The 18,116-nt window shown below is 53.0% G+C and overlaps 2 protein-coding genes across 13 annotated transcripts in view; one reads left to right on the top strand and one right to left on the bottom strand.

The window, feature by feature from the left end:
• Positions 1-18,116, top strand: part of MARCHF2 (membrane associated ring-CH-type finger 2) — a 43,013-nt gene that overhangs the window by 24,575 nt on the left and 322 nt on the right. For 5 of the 8 annotated variants that reach the window (XM_039696727.1, XM_039696724.1, XM_039696719.1 and 2 more), the window contains exons 4-5: positions 4,237-4,446; positions 7,085-9,911. In XM_039696727.1, coding sequence (XP_039552661.1) covers positions 4,237-4,446; positions 7,085-7,243 — 369 coding nt within the window. In that variant the 3' untranslated portion in view covers positions 7,244-9,911. Of the gene's footprint in view, positions 1-4,236; positions 4,447-7,084; positions 9,912-14,678; positions 14,859-16,455; positions 16,526-18,116 lie in introns of those variants that run through there. The other 3 variants (XM_039696721.1, XM_039696720.1, XM_039696723.1) reach the window with 3 other exon arrangements.
• LOC120496358 (E3 ubiquitin-protein ligase TRIM7-like) lies at positions 11,662-18,110 on the bottom strand. Of its 5 annotated transcripts, none has more exons than XM_039696729.1 (3): positions 16,524-18,110; positions 14,645-14,757; positions 11,662-14,040 (listed from the first exon to the last, which is right to left on the bottom strand). In XM_039696729.1, the coding sequence occupies exons 2-3, from the start codon at positions 14,721-14,723 to the stop codon at positions 13,520-13,522; spliced, it is 600 nt and encodes a 199-aa protein (XP_039552663.1). In that variant the 5' UTR covers positions 14,724-14,757; positions 16,524-18,110; the 3' UTR covers positions 11,662-13,519. The 5 variants fall into 5 exon arrangements, with proteins under 5 accessions (XP_039552663.1, XP_039552665.1, XP_039552664.1 ...); XM_039696731.1 differs by having other exon boundaries at positions 14,645-14,754; XM_039696730.1 differs by lacking the exon at positions 16,524-18,110 and adding an exon at positions 14,865-15,739 and having other exon boundaries at positions 14,645-14,786.

The following is an 18,116-nucleotide window of genomic DNA, read 5'->3' as shown; positions in this document are numbered from 1 at the left end:
TTCCCCCCCTTGGTGAAGGAAACAGGACCATTCTGCTGGGGCTGCCCATGGAGCTCGATGGCCTGCAGAAAGGTTTTGGGGCAGGCCCAGAGAAGGGATGTGGGAGTCCTTCATCTGGAGCTGTACTTTTTGATTCAGTGTATTTCTCAGTACAAGGACAAGGCTAATAGTGCTGCTGTGATCAAGTTAATCTGATTTTTTTCTGGCTTTTATAGCCAGGCACCAGGTCAGCAGTGGAAGGAAAATCAGCAGGCACCTGAGAAGCCAGAGGGTAACTGTTTGGTGGGCAGAAAGCACGTAGGATGTTTTGTAATGCAGGCAAATGCTTGTGTGGTGCTGTGGCTTGCCATCATGCTGTGGCTGTGAAGCACGTGGGGAGCTCTGGCAGGGTCAGGTGGTGAGGCTGGCAGGTCACACTGCTCCTGACTCATGCCCACCAGAGCGAGGGGTCCAGGTGCATGGCAGGGAGAGATGAGCACGTGCTTGTCCCTCCACTGCTGTGCTGCACTGAGTGCTGCATGGGATGTGTTCATTAAACAGGCTGACAGCTCACATTCAGCCACACAAGGTATCAATGAAAGCTAATTTTTAAAGCACCCATTTTTAAGCCCCCAGACAGACTGCAAGGGGCTGAGTGCTGCTGGGAGAGTCCCTCTTCTGTCCACTCTCCTTGGCCCCAAGTCTTGAGATACATGGAGCAGCAGGTGCTGGGATGGACAGGCTGAGAGACTGCTTTGATATGCTTTGAGTTCTGCTCTTGGCTTCCAGAGGAGCTGATGATGTCCTTGTGCCTTTTACTGCCTGCCCCCCTCTTGCCTCCCATCACCTTGGGCTCACCCAAGCTTCATGGGCACTGCAGCACTCAAAGGTCAGCTTCTCATCATCCCACAGCCCTGCTGTGGCTCTAAGAAATGAGCTCCCTTTCACAACCCTGCTGATCCCAGTATCTGGAAAAGCCTCAGGATCATGCTGGAGGACAAAGAAATATGGTTGTACCCAGAATTCTGTCACACAAGCAGAGAGAAGTTGTTTCAAGCAGGATCTGGGACTCAGCTCATAGCCCAAATGGCAGCAAGCAGCCACCTCTGCCTCTTTCCTTTTAGTCTCAGACAAGATTGCAGTGTGGAAGCTGCTAGAAGGCCAAGTTATGCTTTGTTGCTTTCCCATGCTTACTTGATAATTTTCCCTACAAAAAAATGTTTAATCTGCCTGACCACTTTATGGATTGTTCACAAAGTTTATTTAAAGTCCCGTATGCACTGATGTGTTGCTGTGCCAGAAATGCTGCACCCTTACAGTGGCTTATTGTTCTCCATTTTGTTACTGTGTCAGTGCATATTGGCAAAGTAAATCAACTGCTTCAAAAGGAAATTAATTTGCTTCCTGCCTTTATATGTTTGTCTCCCATCTTGGGGAGGAGGAAAGAGTTTCAAAAGTCACAAGGAATATAAATAGAATTAAGATGCAGTGAAATACCTATCTGCCTGAGCTTCTTACTGTACAAGGGTCAGAAGTGCCCCAGTATGTCCTGTTGCAGAGAATGGTGTGCACTGGGCTTGCTGCTAGAGGGAACTTGGTCCAGACAGGGTGATTTGGCACTCCCCTGAGTGCTGTGTCACCAGGCAGCCCTGTCCTGGCCCTGGACTGGGGAGAGCCTGGCACAAGGCTGGATTTGAGCACTGTATGTGGGAGCAGCTTTCCTGTGCCAGTGAGTTGCTGTCCACCCTCACTTCCTCCCAGGACTGCTCAGAGTGCATGTGTGGTGTTTCTTGTCCCCACGCAGCTCATCACACTGATTCCCCTGCAGAGCCATACAAGGGAGGAACTGCAGGTCTGCTTCCCTTCTCCCAGTCCTGTCCAAATGACAGTTCTGCCTGCTCTGAAAGCTGCCCGGTGGAGAAGGACCTGGTAGTGCTGGTCAGCAGTGGCTGAATGTGAGCCAGATGGCCAGGAAGGCCAATGGCACCTGGCCTGTACCAGCCACAGTGTGGGCAGCAGGACCAGGGCTGTGGCCATCTTCCTGTGCTGGGCACTGCTGAGGCCCCACCTCAAATCCTGGGTGGCAGCCTCATCCAAGAAAGACACTGAGGCACTGGAGTGTGTCCAGAGAAGGGCAACAGAACTGGGGAAGGGTCTGGAGTACCAGGAGCAGCTGGGAGGGCTCAGCCTGGAGAAAAGGAGGCTCAGGGGAGACCTTCTGTTTATCTCTCCCAGACAGGAAGGTGCAGCCAGGCGGGGGTCAAGCTCTGCTCCCAGGGAAGAAGGGACAGGATGAGAGTAAACAGCCACAAGGTGTGCCAGAAGAGGTTTAGATTGGACATTAGGGAAATTTCTTAATGGAAAGGGTTGTCAGGCATTGGAAGTGGCTGCCAGGACAGTGGTGGAGCCACCATCCCTTGAAGTGTTCAAAAAATATGTGGATGACTTGAGGACATGGTTTGGAGGTGGCTCTGGGTTGATGGTTAGACTTGATGATCTTGGAAGTCTTTTCCAACCTTAGTGATTCTGTGATTCTTTGAGGTTTTCTTCTGGCTGTCTGCCCATCAAGTCATGCTCCAAATGGCTTTAGAATCAATGAAAGTTCCTTGACTGTTACCACTGAAATGTTCAGATTATTCAGGTCACATCCCTAAAATGCTGTGGTTATGAGTCTTCCCATGTGGAATTTTGGGCCGGGCTCATTCCTGTCACTGCAGCATCCTCTCCTCTGCTCATGACCAGCTCAATGTCCCATCCCAGGTGCTGTAGAACCTACTGTTCCTGTGACTGTGGCTCTAACCAGCCTAGCCACCCCCCTACTCCATGCCCAGGTTTCCCAGCTGCCCCTTCTCTCCCATTTCCACAAAGGTTGGCTGTGCTTCCAGTCCCATTCTTGCCCTCTTGCTGTGTTTTCCTGAACATCCCTGCTGCAGTTAAATCTGCACTCACCTCTGTGCCCCCTGCCTTGCTTCCCTCTGAGCCCCCACTCTGCGTGCCTCTGGCCAGCCATGTCCTCAGGTTACCTCTGCTGAGGTCTCAGAATTTCCTGCATACCTGTCACCACCACTTCTGTATTGCTCCTTAAAGGGTGCTTTCTGATTAGGAAAGGAGCTTTGTGTGCACAGTTCCCAGGTGAGTCCCTTCCCATGCTGTCTGTTCCAAAGCAGGTACTGTACAGTTGGATTGGTCTGACAGCGCAGACCCTAATAGTCTCTTCCCTGCTTTGCCTGTGCTTTTTCAATAATATTCTCCAAGTTTTATTTAAAAATAAAATTAAAAAAATCCTGAATGAGGCAGTCATCTTTGTGAGGAGAAGAAGGAAGAATCTGCAGGCCAGCACACACAGATCCCAGTAAAGACGTGCTGTAACAATTTGGTATCTGTAGGAACCACAGCTTCTTGCTATTCTAAAAAAAGGAAAGGAAAGGCTAAAAATAGCATAATCCTAGGAAAATAGAACAATTGCTGTTGCTGAAGTTAAGTATCTAAAATGAACCCACACTGGAAGCAAGTCAGGACTCCCAAAAAGAAACATTTGGAAATTACCTGTGAAACTCCAAAATGCTGTGATTCTCCCACAGGAACCTAAGGGCTAGATTTGGGGCAGATGCTGTTATAGCTTGGCCTTGCTGCAGACCCCAGTGCCCCTGTTTCTGACAGCTCCTTCACCAGTTAGAGTCCTGGGTCTGTTTCTGTTGAAGTTTAGTCCAAGACCTGTCAGATCCATATTAAGCTAGGCTTTACTGAACTCATGTCCTGCAGTCCCTGCTCCTCACTACTCCAGAGGAGAACCCAGGAGCCTCTGTATTCATGACTGCCTTTCCCTGTATATGTTCATTAACTGTTTCTTCCATTTCCCTTGTTATTAAACCTAGACTTGACACTCTGTGGTTCCCTTTAGGAGAAGGCTGATGTGAGTCAGACTGCACTGGCTGTAACCTGTGCGAGAGTTGTGAGAGAGACTGTAACCAGTGTGAGGGCTGTGAGAGACTCTGTAACCAGTGTGAGGGCTGTGAGAGAGTCTCTAACCAGTGTGAGGGTTGTGAGAGAGTAGGTAACCAGTGTGAGGGTTGTGAGAGAGTCTGTAGCCAGTGTGAGGGTTGTGAGAGAGTCTGTAGCCAGTGTGAGGGTTGTGAGAGAGTCTGTAGCCAGGGCTGCAGCTCCTCTGTGAGGAGCACAGTGCAGGCAAGAGCTCCCCAGCTGCCTGCCGTGCTCCTGCCTGTCACAGGCTGATCCCCCTCTCCATCCTTCCCGCAGTGGCTGAAGGACCCCGGGCCCCGCAATGAGAAGAGGACGCTGTTCTGTGACATGGTGTGTTTCCTGTTCATCACTCCCCTGGCGGCCATCTCGGGCTGGCTGTGTCTGCGCGGGGCCCAGGACCACTTGCAGTTCAACAGCCGGCTGGAGGCCATCGGACTCATAGCACTCACTATAGCACTTTTCACCATCTACGTCCTCTGGACACTGGTAAGTGCCGGCTGCCAGGGTCCTGCTGGCTCACACCTCATCAGTGCCACCTGCTGTCTCTGCCTCCCCGTGTGAGAACACCTTGGGCTCTTCCACTTGAATGTCCATTTAGTTGTCTTCATGTGCAAGCTGCTGAAGTTGGTGCTGAGAATGGAAAATCACCTCCTGGTCATCTGCTTTCCAGACTGTCACAGTGTTCCCCAAGCGTCAGAACCCAACCAGCCACAGAGTGCTGGAGCTGGGATGGGGCTGGGGCTGAGGCTGGGTGTGAAGAGCTTGGGGCTGGGTCAGGCAGTGGCCCATTTGTAGTTCAAGAAGAAACACAAATGTGGTACCTGGGCAGTGCAGGGGAAAAGTAAAATGTGGAACACATTTGACTAAATAATTTACCACCACATCCCTCTGTGCTTTTGCTGCTCAGCACAGACTGGCCATGCCCAGCTGGGGTGCAGACTGGTCTTGGAGGTCTCTGGCCACAACTAAACAAACTCCTATGCAGTATTTTTAAGGTGTGTGCAAGGAACTCTGGCCCTGGGGAAACCTGTGGCTTCTGTGGTGCTGGGTGGTGTGGTTGGCCCTGAGTCAGGGCTTGGTAGCCAGTGTGCCCTGGCCCATTGCTGCATGGGGGCTCTGGGGGTTGCTGGGAGCCTGCACGTGAGCCAGTCTGGGTGTTGAACTGATCCCTGCTGGGAGAGAGCTTCCTGCAGATGCCTTGTTTGGCATTTCTGGATCGTGCTGAATTAGGGGGCGAGGAGCTTGTATCTTGCAGAGAGCTGAGAAGAGCAGGACAGTGAATGCGGGTTTGGGTGTGGCACAAGAGAAGCCTCAGTGGGGCTGCCTGGTCCCTCCCCAGGGCCCCAGGGCTGCTCTCTCCAGGGGCTGCTAGGCAGGGACTTCCCTCTGTTTCCCATTCACTTCTCTTGTCTTGTGTTGCTGGGTGGACTTCTGGGTTTGGATCTTATTTTGGCTCTCCTGTTCTAAGCAAGCCTTTTGTGTGCTCATGCCCTGTCAATGCCCTTTTCCAGCTGCTTGCTGGGAAACATCATTTTGGGAAGGAAAGAAGTGCACTTGATGCCTGAGAAATAGTGGGATCCCAAAAAGCTGGGAGTCCTGTGGGCAAAGGAAATTCCCCAGTCCATTTCCTTGTTGTCTCGTGTTCCAGTTTCTTGGAGTAACCCCTTCCCCTGGGGCTGGACACTCCTTACAACTCTCCCCTGCAGACTTGGGAGCCAGGGCAGGATGAGCTGGTGCTGCAGCAGCCCCCACTCTGGGGGCAAAGCTGGAGGCACTCCTTGCATGGGAGCCATGGAGGAAAGTTTCCATGCTGCATGTTCTGCATGAAGCTTGTTTCCATAGGAAGCCAAGCTAAAATTGGAAACCTTAAGAGGAAGTGTTTCCGTCTTCTCTATCTCAGGACTGGTGGGGAGGAGCTGAAAACCTGGAGGAAATGGAAAAATGTTTGTGCAGTAACAAGTCCTGACTAAAATGGCTCTAATTCTGCTGTGCTTCACTTTTCCTTGAGCAGAGGAGGACATTAGGTGAAGCCCCTTTCTTTATATTCAGCTCGTTCATCCCTGGTTCATCGTGCAGTACAAGTGGCCAGCATGTGGGAGGGGGTTCATGGCTGTGACCAGTGTGAGCGTTGTGAGAGAGTCTGTAGGCAAGGCTGCAGCTCCTTTGTGAGGAGCAGGAGCCTTCTTTGAGGTTCCCACCATTAGCTCCCCATTCTCTGAAAACTGGGAGATGAGTTTGTCAGCAAACAGTCTTATTGCCACAATCCCTCTGCACAGGAAGGAGGGGTGTACACGAAACAAGCTCAATTACCTCAGTGCCACAGTGGCACAACTTCATTTCTCATAAGATGTCTCGTAGACCCATCCAGAAGTAACAGTTTTACTGAGTTTTCTGTGTCAGATGCACTTCCTGGTACATCCCAGTTGCCAATTAAATGCTTCCTGTAAGAAGGCCTGGTTTAGATCAGTGGCTGACTGGATTCGGTATTTAAGCCAAGCTCAAAGCTCCCCTCGCAGGGCTGCTCTGAAACTGCAGGGCCAGCTCCTGTTTCTGCTGGGCTGCTCTGGGTCCCTCCAGCCTTTGCATCCTCCCCTGTCTCCCTCCGGGTGGACAAGTCTCCCAGGCCACGATGTCAGGAAAACATGAGTCCAGCTGCTGTCCTGTTGTTGCAGACAAAGGAGGGAAGGTTTTTGTGCAGGACGAAGAAGGTCCCCTGGGGTCTGTGAGATGGGAGGAGGCTGGTTGGGTTCAGACCTTTCTTTTGCTCACTGAAGGTGCTGGCTGCAGCCCGGGGCTGGATGAAGGGCCGAGTTGCAGCTCATCCCACCACATTTCACCAGCCCGGACCCAAACCCAGCTAAGCAAACCCCATCCCACTCTGCTGGTGCTGCCCAGAGGGCGCCTTTGGCTGTGCCCCACTCAGCCTGGTGTCACCAGGAAGGGATTGCTTGTCAGAGGCTGGGGACACAGAGTGCCCCAAACCTGCCGGGGGGTCAGTGCTGTGTCCCTCGCCTCAGGATGAGGGGTCCCAGAGGCAGAGGGGTGCGGGGTTGGGCTGTCCCTGCTCTGTGCGCTCCGGAGCGAGGCGCGGGGTTGGTGACACTGCTGCCTTCTCGCCCGCCAGGTCTCGTTCCGCTACCACTGCCAGCTGTACTCGGAGTGGCGAAGGACCAACCAGAAAGTCCGCCTGATGATCCCTGCCTCGCGGAGCCCCCAGCCCCTGCCCCACTCCCTCCTCTCCGCCAAGCTCATGAAGAAGGCGGCGGATGAGACCACGGTCTGAGCCGTGCCGCGGCCGGCCAGGGTGGCCCAGGGACCCTGGCAGCTGTGGGGGCACTGGAAAACAATCATCCCACCCAAAGGGACTCTGTGCTCAGCACGTGCTTTAGACCTTGGCAAAGAGACACATAATCAGCATCTGTGGGTGAAATGGCCCAAAAGAGCCTGATGGCAGAAAATGCCTGTCTGCAGGGACACTTTCCTATAACGAAATACCATACATGGAAAACATCTCCCTCTATATATATATCTATATATAATATTTTTTAATGGCCATGCATATTGTGTTTCAATCCTTTTGTGTTGATGTTCTAAGCTTCAGGATAGAAGCTGGCAACCTGATCTCATTCAGAGGTTAAATCAATGCCTTTTCTCCAAATGATCATATGAGGAACACTTTTCATCAACCATTCTTGAAAGTCCCCTTATCCTTTGCACTAAATTGGTTTTGATATACTGCAGCAGCCTTCCCGTTACTCTTTGGTCTTTTTTGTGGTGTTCTGTCCTTTCTAGAAAGCTGAGTGTTTTTAATAATTATTATAATCCCAGAAGGAGTAAAATGACATAATACTGAATGGAGACATTTTGTATTGTAAAGTACTGTAATTTTGAGAATTTCAAAATCAGTTTCAGAATGAGAGAATCTTTTCCGGTGCAGACATGATCTCACAAAATGCTTTCCTTGAGATCCTGGCTTATCCCCAGGACTCGGATGCACTCAGCCCTTGGTCTGTCTGGCAAAGGTAGATGGAGGATCCGAGGGTGGGAAGAGATGGCTCTGTACTAGCTAAACCCACCATTGCCTTTTGCTTTGAAAAGATTGAGAAAGGAGCTTTCCTGACCCCAGAAGGTGGGAGTTGGAGTTTCTGTTTGCTGATGTCCTTTTGCCAGCTTGAGGCTGGACCTCCTGTAGCATCAGTTTCACATGTACCTTAGGGGACAGGCCATGCCCTGGCAGGACGCAGGTGCTCTTGGCTGTCTCTGCACTTTATTTGCACATTCCAGAGGAGCTGCTGGGATTGGGTTCATCCCTGGTAGTGCTGCCTGCCTGTTGTGTCCTCTAATGAAACACCAACCCAGTGTGTTGGTCCCAAAGAACAGGCTCTGGGTCCCTTGTCCTGTGGGGCCGGTGTTCCTCCTTCTCCTGCTCCTTTCACCTGTGTTTCCAGTACATGCAGCTCTCAAAGCCCTCTGTCTGACAATGCCCCCTTTGCCAAGAGTCTCCCTGGTTTGGCTTTGGTCCTTGCCTCTGCCACGTCACCCTGCCAGACAGTGCCTGGTGCTGAGCTTTCCTGAGTGGCACAGGCTGTGAGGACACTGGTGGTGCTGCTGCCCTGCCAGGGCTCCAGAGCTGTGTGCAGCTGCTTTGCTGGAGCCTGGGCTCTGGCTCCATGGTGGTGAGGGTAGAGAGCAGGCAAGAGGCAGGCTCCGAGAGGCCTGTGTCCTTGCAGTGCATGGTGGTGGTCGTGCACTTATCCCTCTGCCCCTTTGCTGAAAGCAAGTGGGTCAGTGCAATGCCCTGTGAGATGGAGATCTGTAATTTCCTGAATTCAAAGCACCATGAATTCAAGTGCACCTCCTCCTCCTCCTCTTCCTCCTCCTCCTCCTCCTCTCTGTCTGCAAAGCAGGATGTGTTTCCTTGTGTGTTCCCTCAGCCTGAGCTGGTAGTTGCTGAACAGCAGGGACCAGTGTGCTGTCTTGCCCAACAGGATTGCTCCAGCCCTTGGCCCTGGTGTCTGCTCTCCTCTGTTCCCCCTCCCAGGTGCAGCTTGGGGATACCCTGACACATCTTGCAGCAGCCTCTCTGTGCCCTGAGGGCTGCTCTGAACTGGTCTCTGTTCAAGCGTGAGGGGCTGGTGTGACTGTGGGGTGAATGTCCTCTGCTGCAGCCAGGCTGCACATCTCTGCTCCCCTCTCTCGGCCAGCCCCCCAACTGTCCCTTCCCTTCTTCCACATACCTGGGGTGTCTGCCCTTTTCCCAGTCATGCACTCATGCAGGGATTACTCTGCTTCTGGTACTCTTGGTGGAGAGGCTGCTGCAGCCCAGCTCCAGTCACAGTCCCTGCTCCAGTCCCATCCCATTCCCATGCAGGTGCTCCCCACCCTGCACACCCTTCCATAGCAGCAGGCTCTGCACCACTGCTCTGTGCCTTGTCCTGAGTGCCCATTCCTTCAGCCCCTTCCCAACAAACCCCCTGTCACCAGGACATCACCAGTGAAGAAAAATGGAGGGGTGGTTTAACCTTCCCAGCCCTGGCTGCCTCCCAGGAGCTTGGCCCCACAAGGCACCGAGTTCTGCAGATGAGGGATGCTCTCTCCCATTGCATGTCCCCAGGGTAAGGACTTCATGGAGCCAATGTTCCAGTTAAGAAACCCACCATCAATCCAAATATGCAACTGTGAAAGCCAGAAGCCCTTGGCTGGGGCAGTGGGGGCCCAGTCCTGTCTGTGGCCATGGCTGCACTCAGCATCCTTGGCTTTGCTGTCATTGCCAGAAATGGGAACTGTTGCATGTGCCCCCACAAGACCCAGTAGTGACTCTTTGAGTCTTGTCCTCCTTCCCAGAGGTGTTCAGCTCGTGGATGTGGGCAATTGGTGTCTGACCCACCACGTTCCAGTGCGTTCTGGGGAAATGGGCTGTGCAATGATGTAAATAAAAGTGAGACAAACTTTGGGCTGTTGTGTTGTTATTGGAGGGTGCCAGGGCTGCAGAGCTCAGGCTGCCTCCCTGAGAGCACCCTGGTAGCAGCTGCCCTGGCCAGCCCCCAGGGCCCCAGCAGAAGGTTTTGAAGTTGGACAAAATCCAGGGCCTTTTTTTATTTCTGGGCAGTTTCTCTGTCAGTGGACAGAAGCCTGTCTGGCGTGGGCCAAGCAAGGCAATGATGTTTGGGCCAAGTCAAGAGTCTTTAGGCCCCTGGTGTGTATGGGGCTGCATAGAGCAGCCCCGATGGTGCCACCCCACAGAGGCTCCCTGTGAGCTGCCTGACCCAGGCCTGTTCTCTGTCAGTGGACAGAAGCCTGTCTGGCGTGGGCCAAGCAAGGCAATGATGTTTGGGCCAAGTCAAGAGTCCTTTGGCCCCTGGTGTGTATGGGGCTGCTCCCTGTGAGCTGCCTGACCCAGGCCTACCCACGGCCCTGCAGCCCAGCCCCTCACTGCAGGGCTGTGGGAGATGGCAGGCACCTCTGAGAGCCCACACTCTGGCCTGAGCCCTGGTGAGGTCATGGTGGGCAGTGTCCAGCTGTGTCCCCCTGTGTCAGAGCTGTGCTTGAGTGTGTGTGAGCCGCTCAGAGCTGTGTCTGTGTCTCAGCTGGGTCTGAGCTGTGCCCTAGTGTGCAAGAGCTGCTGGCTGCGTGCTGCAGGGCAGGAGCCTTGCTCTGTGCACTTGCTGCTCCGAGAGCCACCCAGGGCCAGCACCATGGCAGGGGCTGCAGGGCATGGAACCTTAGGGCAGAGACTTGGGCAGCCATCATTCCCTGTTCAGTGGAGCAGTGAGGAGACCCGACATCCCCTGCAGCCTTGGCCCCTGGCCCTGGATCTGTGTTGAAAATCTGGTCACGCCACACTTGCAGCAGGGGGTTGGAAATTGTGAAGCTGCCCGTTTAAAGTGCCACTCAAAGCACTGCAACGCCAATGTTGGATGCATTTCTGAGGTCCTGGACAAGGCTTTAGCCTTGGGCAAGACCTTGGATGAGTTTTCTTGGCCAAATCAAGGATTTTTTGGGCTTGTTCATATTAAAAGAAAAAAAAAAGGTTTAATAAAAGAGTGCCATGGTTGGCTCAGCCAGTCCTTTAAGATAAAACTGTGATGCCACACAGCAATCTGGCAGGGTGGGGAGAAGAAAAAGTGGCATCTGCAACAGCAAGAACAGTGTAAAAGGAGCAGAAGTCCCAGAGAAAGGGCTCACTGGGGAAAGGGAAACAGTTTCATGGGAAGGGCATTCAGTCACAGTTGCTTGGCTGATGTGCCAAATCCAGGCAGGCTTTGTTTGGAGCATGTTTGTTGAGGTGCTTCCACTGTCCACTGCTGCAGCCTTTTTCCCCAGCAGCAGGAGGGTCCCAGGGGTCTGATCCCACCCTGCTGTGCACCAAGGGCTTTGGGAGTTGCCCTGTGGCCTGTGTCCAGGCACGGCTGAGGGGGCAGCAGGGCACTGCTGTGATGTGCTGTGCCCGCGCTGGGTATGGCACAAACCGCCCGGCCCCGGCTGTCTCCCCAAAACCACTCAGAGCCCGTGTGGGTCCAGCCTTGCTCAGGGACCCCGGTGTTCCTTACCCTTCCTACCCACTGTGGCTCCAGCATGCAGAGACCTCTAACACGTGAGAGCTGAATTTTAAGCTCCCCAGAGTCTTTGTGGTGCAATTCTAAATTAAATTATATATTTCTCACACAAGTGCTGCAATTATGCAACTCAGCTCCCAGAGAGTGTTTTTAAAGTTTTAAAATTTAATTTTTGGGGGACACATCAAAAAGGAAACCAGAGCAAAATATTTACTCCCTCCAAACCACAAAATTCCAGTGAAGAAGTTCCCAGACACCAGTCTGTTGAAAAAACCCAACTTCTCTCCAGTCTGAGGGACTAAGTTGGCTTTCAGAAAGGAATTTCTTCTTCTTCTTGATTGAGGTAGGTGCCCGTAAATGCACAGCACAACTCTTTTGGGATGTTTTGCATGACAAAGGACAAAAATACAGAACTAACAATCTGCCATCTCTATACACCAACCTTCTGCTGTGAACCTCTGTCATGGTGTAACCCCAGCTGACAACTAAACACCACACAGCCACTCAGTCACACCACCCTCCAAGGGGGATGGGGGGAAAAAAACTTCTGATTTGAAGTAAAACCAGCTTAATAATTGTGATAAAGTAATATGTAATAATACTAATGATAATAATAATTGTAATGAAAAAAAATATAAACTCCAAGTGGAACAAGTGATGCCCAGTATAGGTGCTCAGCACCTGCTGATCTGTGCCCAGCCTGTCTCCCAGCAGCCCCTCACCAGAAGCTCCCCCCAGTTTTACATGCTGGGCAGGATGTTTTATGGTGTGGAATATCTCTCTGACCAGTTTGGGTCAGCTGTCCGGGCTGTGTTCCCCCCCAGCTTCTTGTGCAACTCCTCACTGGCAGAGCATGAGCGACTGAAAAGGCAGGGTAAGCATCATGTGACTGATGGTTTGGTTGTTGCTACCAATATTATTCTCACCCTAAATCCCAAACCCAGCAGTGTGCTGACCATGAGAGGAAAGTTAACTCTAACCCAAGCAAAATTAGGACAGTTTCAGAGGCTCCTGCCCATGGAGAGTAGGAAGTGCCTCACTGGGAGCAGAGAACCCTGAGTTTCCCCAGTCTTGATGCTACCACAGTGGAAGAGGCTTAGGGCAGAGCTCTGGGGGCAACACCTGGGCTTGACCCAGTGCTGCAACTCTGCAGCTCCTGGAATAGAGCAGGGGGAGCAATGTTGCTGCCTGTGCCCAGATGCCACCACAGCAATGACAACTGAAGTGGCAGCAAAGAAGGTCCAACCAGAAAAGTGTTCAGAGATGAAATCTAGCCTGGACCCAGGCAATGTCCCCCTTCACCTACATCCACTTTCTCCTCTCCTAAGGACACGATTTAGCAGGATCCTGTGAGGTGGGACCTTGATGAGGCGATATCAGAGAACGGCAGATCTGTGGCCATTCTTGTGGATTTCTGCCTCTCCTGTGGATTTCAGACGCAGCTCAGCATTGTGCTTTCCTTCCTGGGCTGCCCCTACTGCTGCCCCTGCACTGCTACCAGTGCTCTGCTGCAAGAAATGCGCTTAGTGCACATCAGGCAAGGACAGGCTCTGGATGTGTGGGGAAGATAAGTGTTATCTTGAGTATCCAGCTATGTTTGGGGTTTTTTAACTTAATTGAAAAAAGCCAGAGGCACTATGACAGCACCCTTGGAGAAGCTGGACCCTGCTATATTTTCCATGGCCTTGTACAGAGCAGCTCTGCAGTGCCCTGGCACTCAGTGATGGTCCCTGCTATGGGACCACCGGGCACCAAGCTCCTCCCTGCACCCAGTCTTTGTGCTCCCTGTTGTCCCTGCAGTCCCAGCTGAGGGGTGGGGGGATGAAGGAGGCTCTGTTGTGGCATCCACTTCCATGACCTGCTAGTCCTCTCCTTGGTGGCCAGAGGATCCACACGAGGAGAAGCCAACAGGATGCAGGACCCTCCCAGTTCCCAGCACCAAGACCTAAGGTGATGGCGTTCACCTTTCCAGTCTCTTCCCTGCCCTCCATGTTCCCTCCCTGTCAGGGGCACAGCTTGAGCCACGAGTCCATCCCCACCCAGAGCCACGGGCGCAGCCTCTCCCCAGCACACGAGGCCAGGCAGAAAGCAAAGATTGGGGCTTCACTCTCAGCATCAGCAAAAGTCACCTGCTTGTCTGTGAAGTCCAGGCAGATCTGGATGGCCCTGGGGAGGCAGGTAAGGTGCAGTGGGGTCCAGTCAGGATCACTGAAAGCATGGTACTGGCCAAACCACTGCCCCACGGCCCAGATCCCCTCCTGGGGCGTAAAACTGAGGACCCCCTTCCTCCTGACAGACTCCTGGGCCACTCCCACTGCCCACCAGTCCCCTGCCTCGGCCACCTCCACCTCCCAGCAGTGTCTCCCCGCGGCAAAGCCCTGGCTGCCCAGCACACACGGCTCCGTGTCAAACCGCTCGGGGTTGTTGGGCAGCAGGGTCCACTCGTCCCCCCGTCCCACCCCTCGCTGGTCACTGGCCAGAATGAGGAAAGGGTTGGCGGTGTCTGGGTCCAGAGTCACGTCAGCTGGGGACAGAGGAAGAGAAGCTGTTCAGAACAGGCAGCCCTGGGGCTGCATCCACCCCAGCAAGAGAAGGGACAGGGTGAGTTCCTTTTCCCTGCAGAGGGAAACCCCCCCAGCTGGACTGTCCCTGGCTCCCTGCTACCCCATCCCTGTCCCCACCCCAGGGGCCTGCACACATCCTGAACAAGGGGACCTCTGTTTCCTGGAGGAGGATGGGTGCATACCTGCAGTGCAGCCACCTGGACCTGACCTGGGTGTCTCTGGTGCTGCGAGAGGAGAACAGGCAGGCCAGGGCACAAACCAGTGCTGACCACAGTAGAGGTTACCCCAAGACCCATAACCCATGGCATTCACATTTCTTTTTATGAACAGTGGAGGGGGCCAAGGATGTCAGCTCAGGAGCCTTTGGTGCCGGAGCTGGGTCTACAGATGAGCACCAAGAGTTTAGCTGGAGTGTGCAGCCACCAAGTCCCAGCCCATGAAAAGCCTAGTCTGGGAACAAGCCCCAGTGCTTTGACCTTCAGTAGCTGTCCCACAGCAGAAGTGGGATCCATTTTGTCCTCAAGAGAGGACAGTTCTCCCTCCTCTTCCCTTCTGAAAACTCACCTCTTCCACTCATCTCCTCCACCTCATCAATCAGGGTCTCACTGTCTACTGTCTCCATCCTGGATGCCAGCATGTCCATGGTCAGTCAACAGGAGAGGAGACAGGATTCACTGCTGAAAGTGAGAATTACAAGACTCGAGGACTGCCTGAAGATGATAAACCAGAGAAGGAGTAATGGAAAGGTCACAGCACTCAGCATTTTTAGACAGCCAGGACTTACCTGCTCAGCCTGCAGGTTGGCTCCAGGAAAGCAGGTTTGAGATGGGTTTGAAGGTCTTCAGTCTGCTTCCCACTTCTCTGATCCCCTCATCCACTCATGGCTGGACTGAGCTTGCCCAGCACTTCCAGCTTGTTTGAGTGAGCAAGGCACAGTCCAGAGGGGCTGGAGAGCAGACCTGGGGCTCTGCCACCAAGCTTCCCCCTCCCATCATCTGGGCAATGACCTCCCATGCCCTGAAGCTGCCAGCCCATGTGGGACCTCATCCAACACCTGAATTTGGCAATTCCTCCTGCTCCTGCAGTGCCCAGTCCTGTTTACATCACAGGGTCTGCTGCATCTCCTCTCCCTCAGCCCAGCTGCAGGTGGGTGATAAGAGCCCTTGAGTGCTGGAGGAGTCTGTATCTCCCTGTGCAGGATGCTCAGAGCCCTCTTGGGCCATGGCCCCACAGGCACCTGCAGCCCCTTGGGATGGCACCTGGGGACACCAGCCACAGAGCAGTGGCCATGCTCTGGGTGTCCAAGCTGCATTCTGGGCAAGGGGGAGGTTTGTCTCCTGCCCTTCTGTCTGCCCAGTTCTGTCTTACTGCATGGGTTCATGGTGGAGATGTGTGCAGGGCACGTGCCACCTCGACTGCTCAGCTGGTAAATGGGAAACAGCGTGTGCTGGGCTTGGCATCCTGCCTCTGTTCTCCAGGCAGCTCTTCCTGTGTCGAGGGATGATGGCCTTATTCCCAGTCACAGGGAATGCAAGGCATTCCACTCTGCTTTGTCACATCACTCTGGAAGGCACCAGCTGAGCACAAATAAAGTAGGATGCAAGGGCAGCTGCTGCCAGGTGGCTTTGCACACACCCGCATGAACCTTCTGCCTTGGCCAAGCAGGAAGTGGAGTTCCACTTTACCCATGACCAGTTCCTTTTGCACTCTTGGCATGTCTGACACCTTGTCCTCTCAAATCCTTTCACTCCACATGGCTTTAGTGCTCACATCCTTCCCTGGGCATGTGGAGTTGTCTGGGACATGCAGCTTTGATCCCCAGCTTTGCACACCTGTGCAGGCTGGACTTCCCTGGAATTGTGATCCCATCGTTAAATTATGAGGTTTGATTATTACACTTTCTTTGCTGTCATTTGTTGTTGTTTTGGGTTAGGATTTTTCCTTTTGTTTCTTCCTCTCAGGGAATTTTCTCCCATTTGTTGCTAAAGAGATAACAGCTACCGATACTTAAGAGAGACAAGATATGGCCAAGGAGAAGGGGGAGGAGTGGAGCCTTCTCTCGGGAAGGGCAGATTGACCCGGAGATCTGGGCTGGCAGGAGGGGCTGTAGCTCTCTCTTGTTATGAATAGAAAGCTATCTATTCTTTTTAGGTGGCAGAGTTAAAAACAAGTCAGACCAGTTGTTGTAAGTCAGTTTCACTGCCAAAGAAAAGTTCTTCAATTACCTGTTAATGGCTGGTGATTAACCATTGTCCCCCTGATGCTGGCTGCTTGCCAGGGAGGGACACCAGGACAGACCCTCCAGGTACGAAGAGAATAGGAGTCAGGATTCACTGCTGAAAGTGAGAATTACAAGACTCGAGGACTGCCTGAAGATGATAAACCAGAGAAGGAGTAATGGAAAGGTCACAGCACTCAGCATTTTTAGACAGCCAGGACTTACCTGCTCAGCCTGCAGGTTGGCTCCAGGAAAGCAGGTTTGAGATGGGTTTGAAGGTCTTCAGTCTGCTTCCCACTTCTCTGATCCCCTCATCCACTCATGGCTGGACTGAGCTTGCCCAGCACTTCCAGCTTGTTTGAGTGAGCAAGGCACAGTCCAGAGGGGCTGGAGAGCAGACCTGGGGCTCTGCCACCAAGCTTCCCCCTCCCATCATCTGGGCAATGACCTCCCATGCCCTGAAGCTGCCAGCCCATGTGGGACCTCATCCAACACCTGAATTTGGCAATTCCTCCTGCTCCTGCAGTGCCCAGTCCTGTTTACATCACAGGGTCTGCTGCATCTCCTCTCCCTCAGCCCAGCTGCAGGTGGGTGATAAGAGCCCTTGAGTGCTGGAGGAGTCTGTATCTCCCTGTGCAGGATGCTCAGAGCCCTCTTGGGCCATGGCCCCACAGGCACCTGCAGCCCCTTGGGATGGCACCTGGGGACACCAGCCACAGAGCAGTGGCCATGCTCTGGGTGTCCAAGCTGCATTCTGGGCAAGGGGGAGGTTTGTCTCCTGCCCTTCTGTCTGCCCAGTTCTGTCTTACTGCATGGGTTCATGGTGGAGATGTGTGCAGGGCACGTGCCACCTCGACTGCTCAGCTGGTAAATGGGAAACAGCGTGTGCTGGGCTTGGCATCCTGCCTCTGTTCTCCAGGCAGCTCTTCCTGTGTCGAGGGATGATGGCCTTATTCCCAGTCACAGGGAATGCAAGGCATTCCACTCTGCTTTGTCACATCACTCTGGAAGGCACCAGCTGAGCACAAATAAAGTAGGATGCAAGGGCAGCTGCTGCCAGGTGGCTTTGCACACACCCGCATGAACCCTCTGCCTTGGCCAAGCTCACTGACCAGTTCCACTTTACCCATGACCAGTTCCTTTTGCACTCTTGGCATGTCTGACACCTTGTCCTCTCAAATCCTTTCACTCCACATGGCTTTAGTGCTCACATCCTTCCCTGGGCATGTGGAGTTGTCTGGGACATGCAGCTTTGATCCCCAGCTTTGCACACCTGTGCAGGCTGGACTTCCCTGGAATTGTGATCCCATCGTTAAATTATGAGGTTTGATTATTACACTTTCTTTGCTGTCATTTGTTGTTGTTTTGGGTTAGGATTTTTCCTTTTGTTTCTTCCTCTCAGGGAATTTTCTCCCATTTGTTGCTAAAGAGATAACAGCTACCGATACTTAAGAGAGACAAGATATGGCCAAGGAGAAGGGGGAGGAGTGGAGCCTTCTCTCGGGAAGGGCAGATTGACCCGGAGATCTGGGCTGGCAGGAGGGGCTGTAGCTCTCTCTTGTTATGAATAGAAAGCTATCGATTCTTTTTAGGTGGCAGAGTTAAAAACAAGTCAGACCAGTTGTTGTAAGTCAGTTTCACTGCCAAAGAAAAGTTCTTCAATTACCTGTTAATGGCTGGTGATTAACCATTGTCCCCCTGATGCTGGCCGCTTGCCAGGGAGGGACACCAGGACAGACCCTCCAGGTACGAAGAGAATAGGAGTGACATCAGAGCCAGTATGCAGATGAGAAATGCATTGTGCCCCGAATTTTTACA

Source organism: Passer montanus, unplaced genomic scaffold (assembly GCF_014805655.1).
Source record: "Passer montanus isolate IOZ18808 unplaced genomic scaffold, ASM1480565v1 scaffold114, whole genome shotgun sequence".
Lineage (NCBI taxonomy): Eukaryota > Metazoa > Chordata > Aves > Passeriformes > Passeridae > Passer > Passer montanus.
Note: the sequence above shows the minus strand (reverse complement) of the source record. Positions and strands in the feature narration are given on the sequence as shown.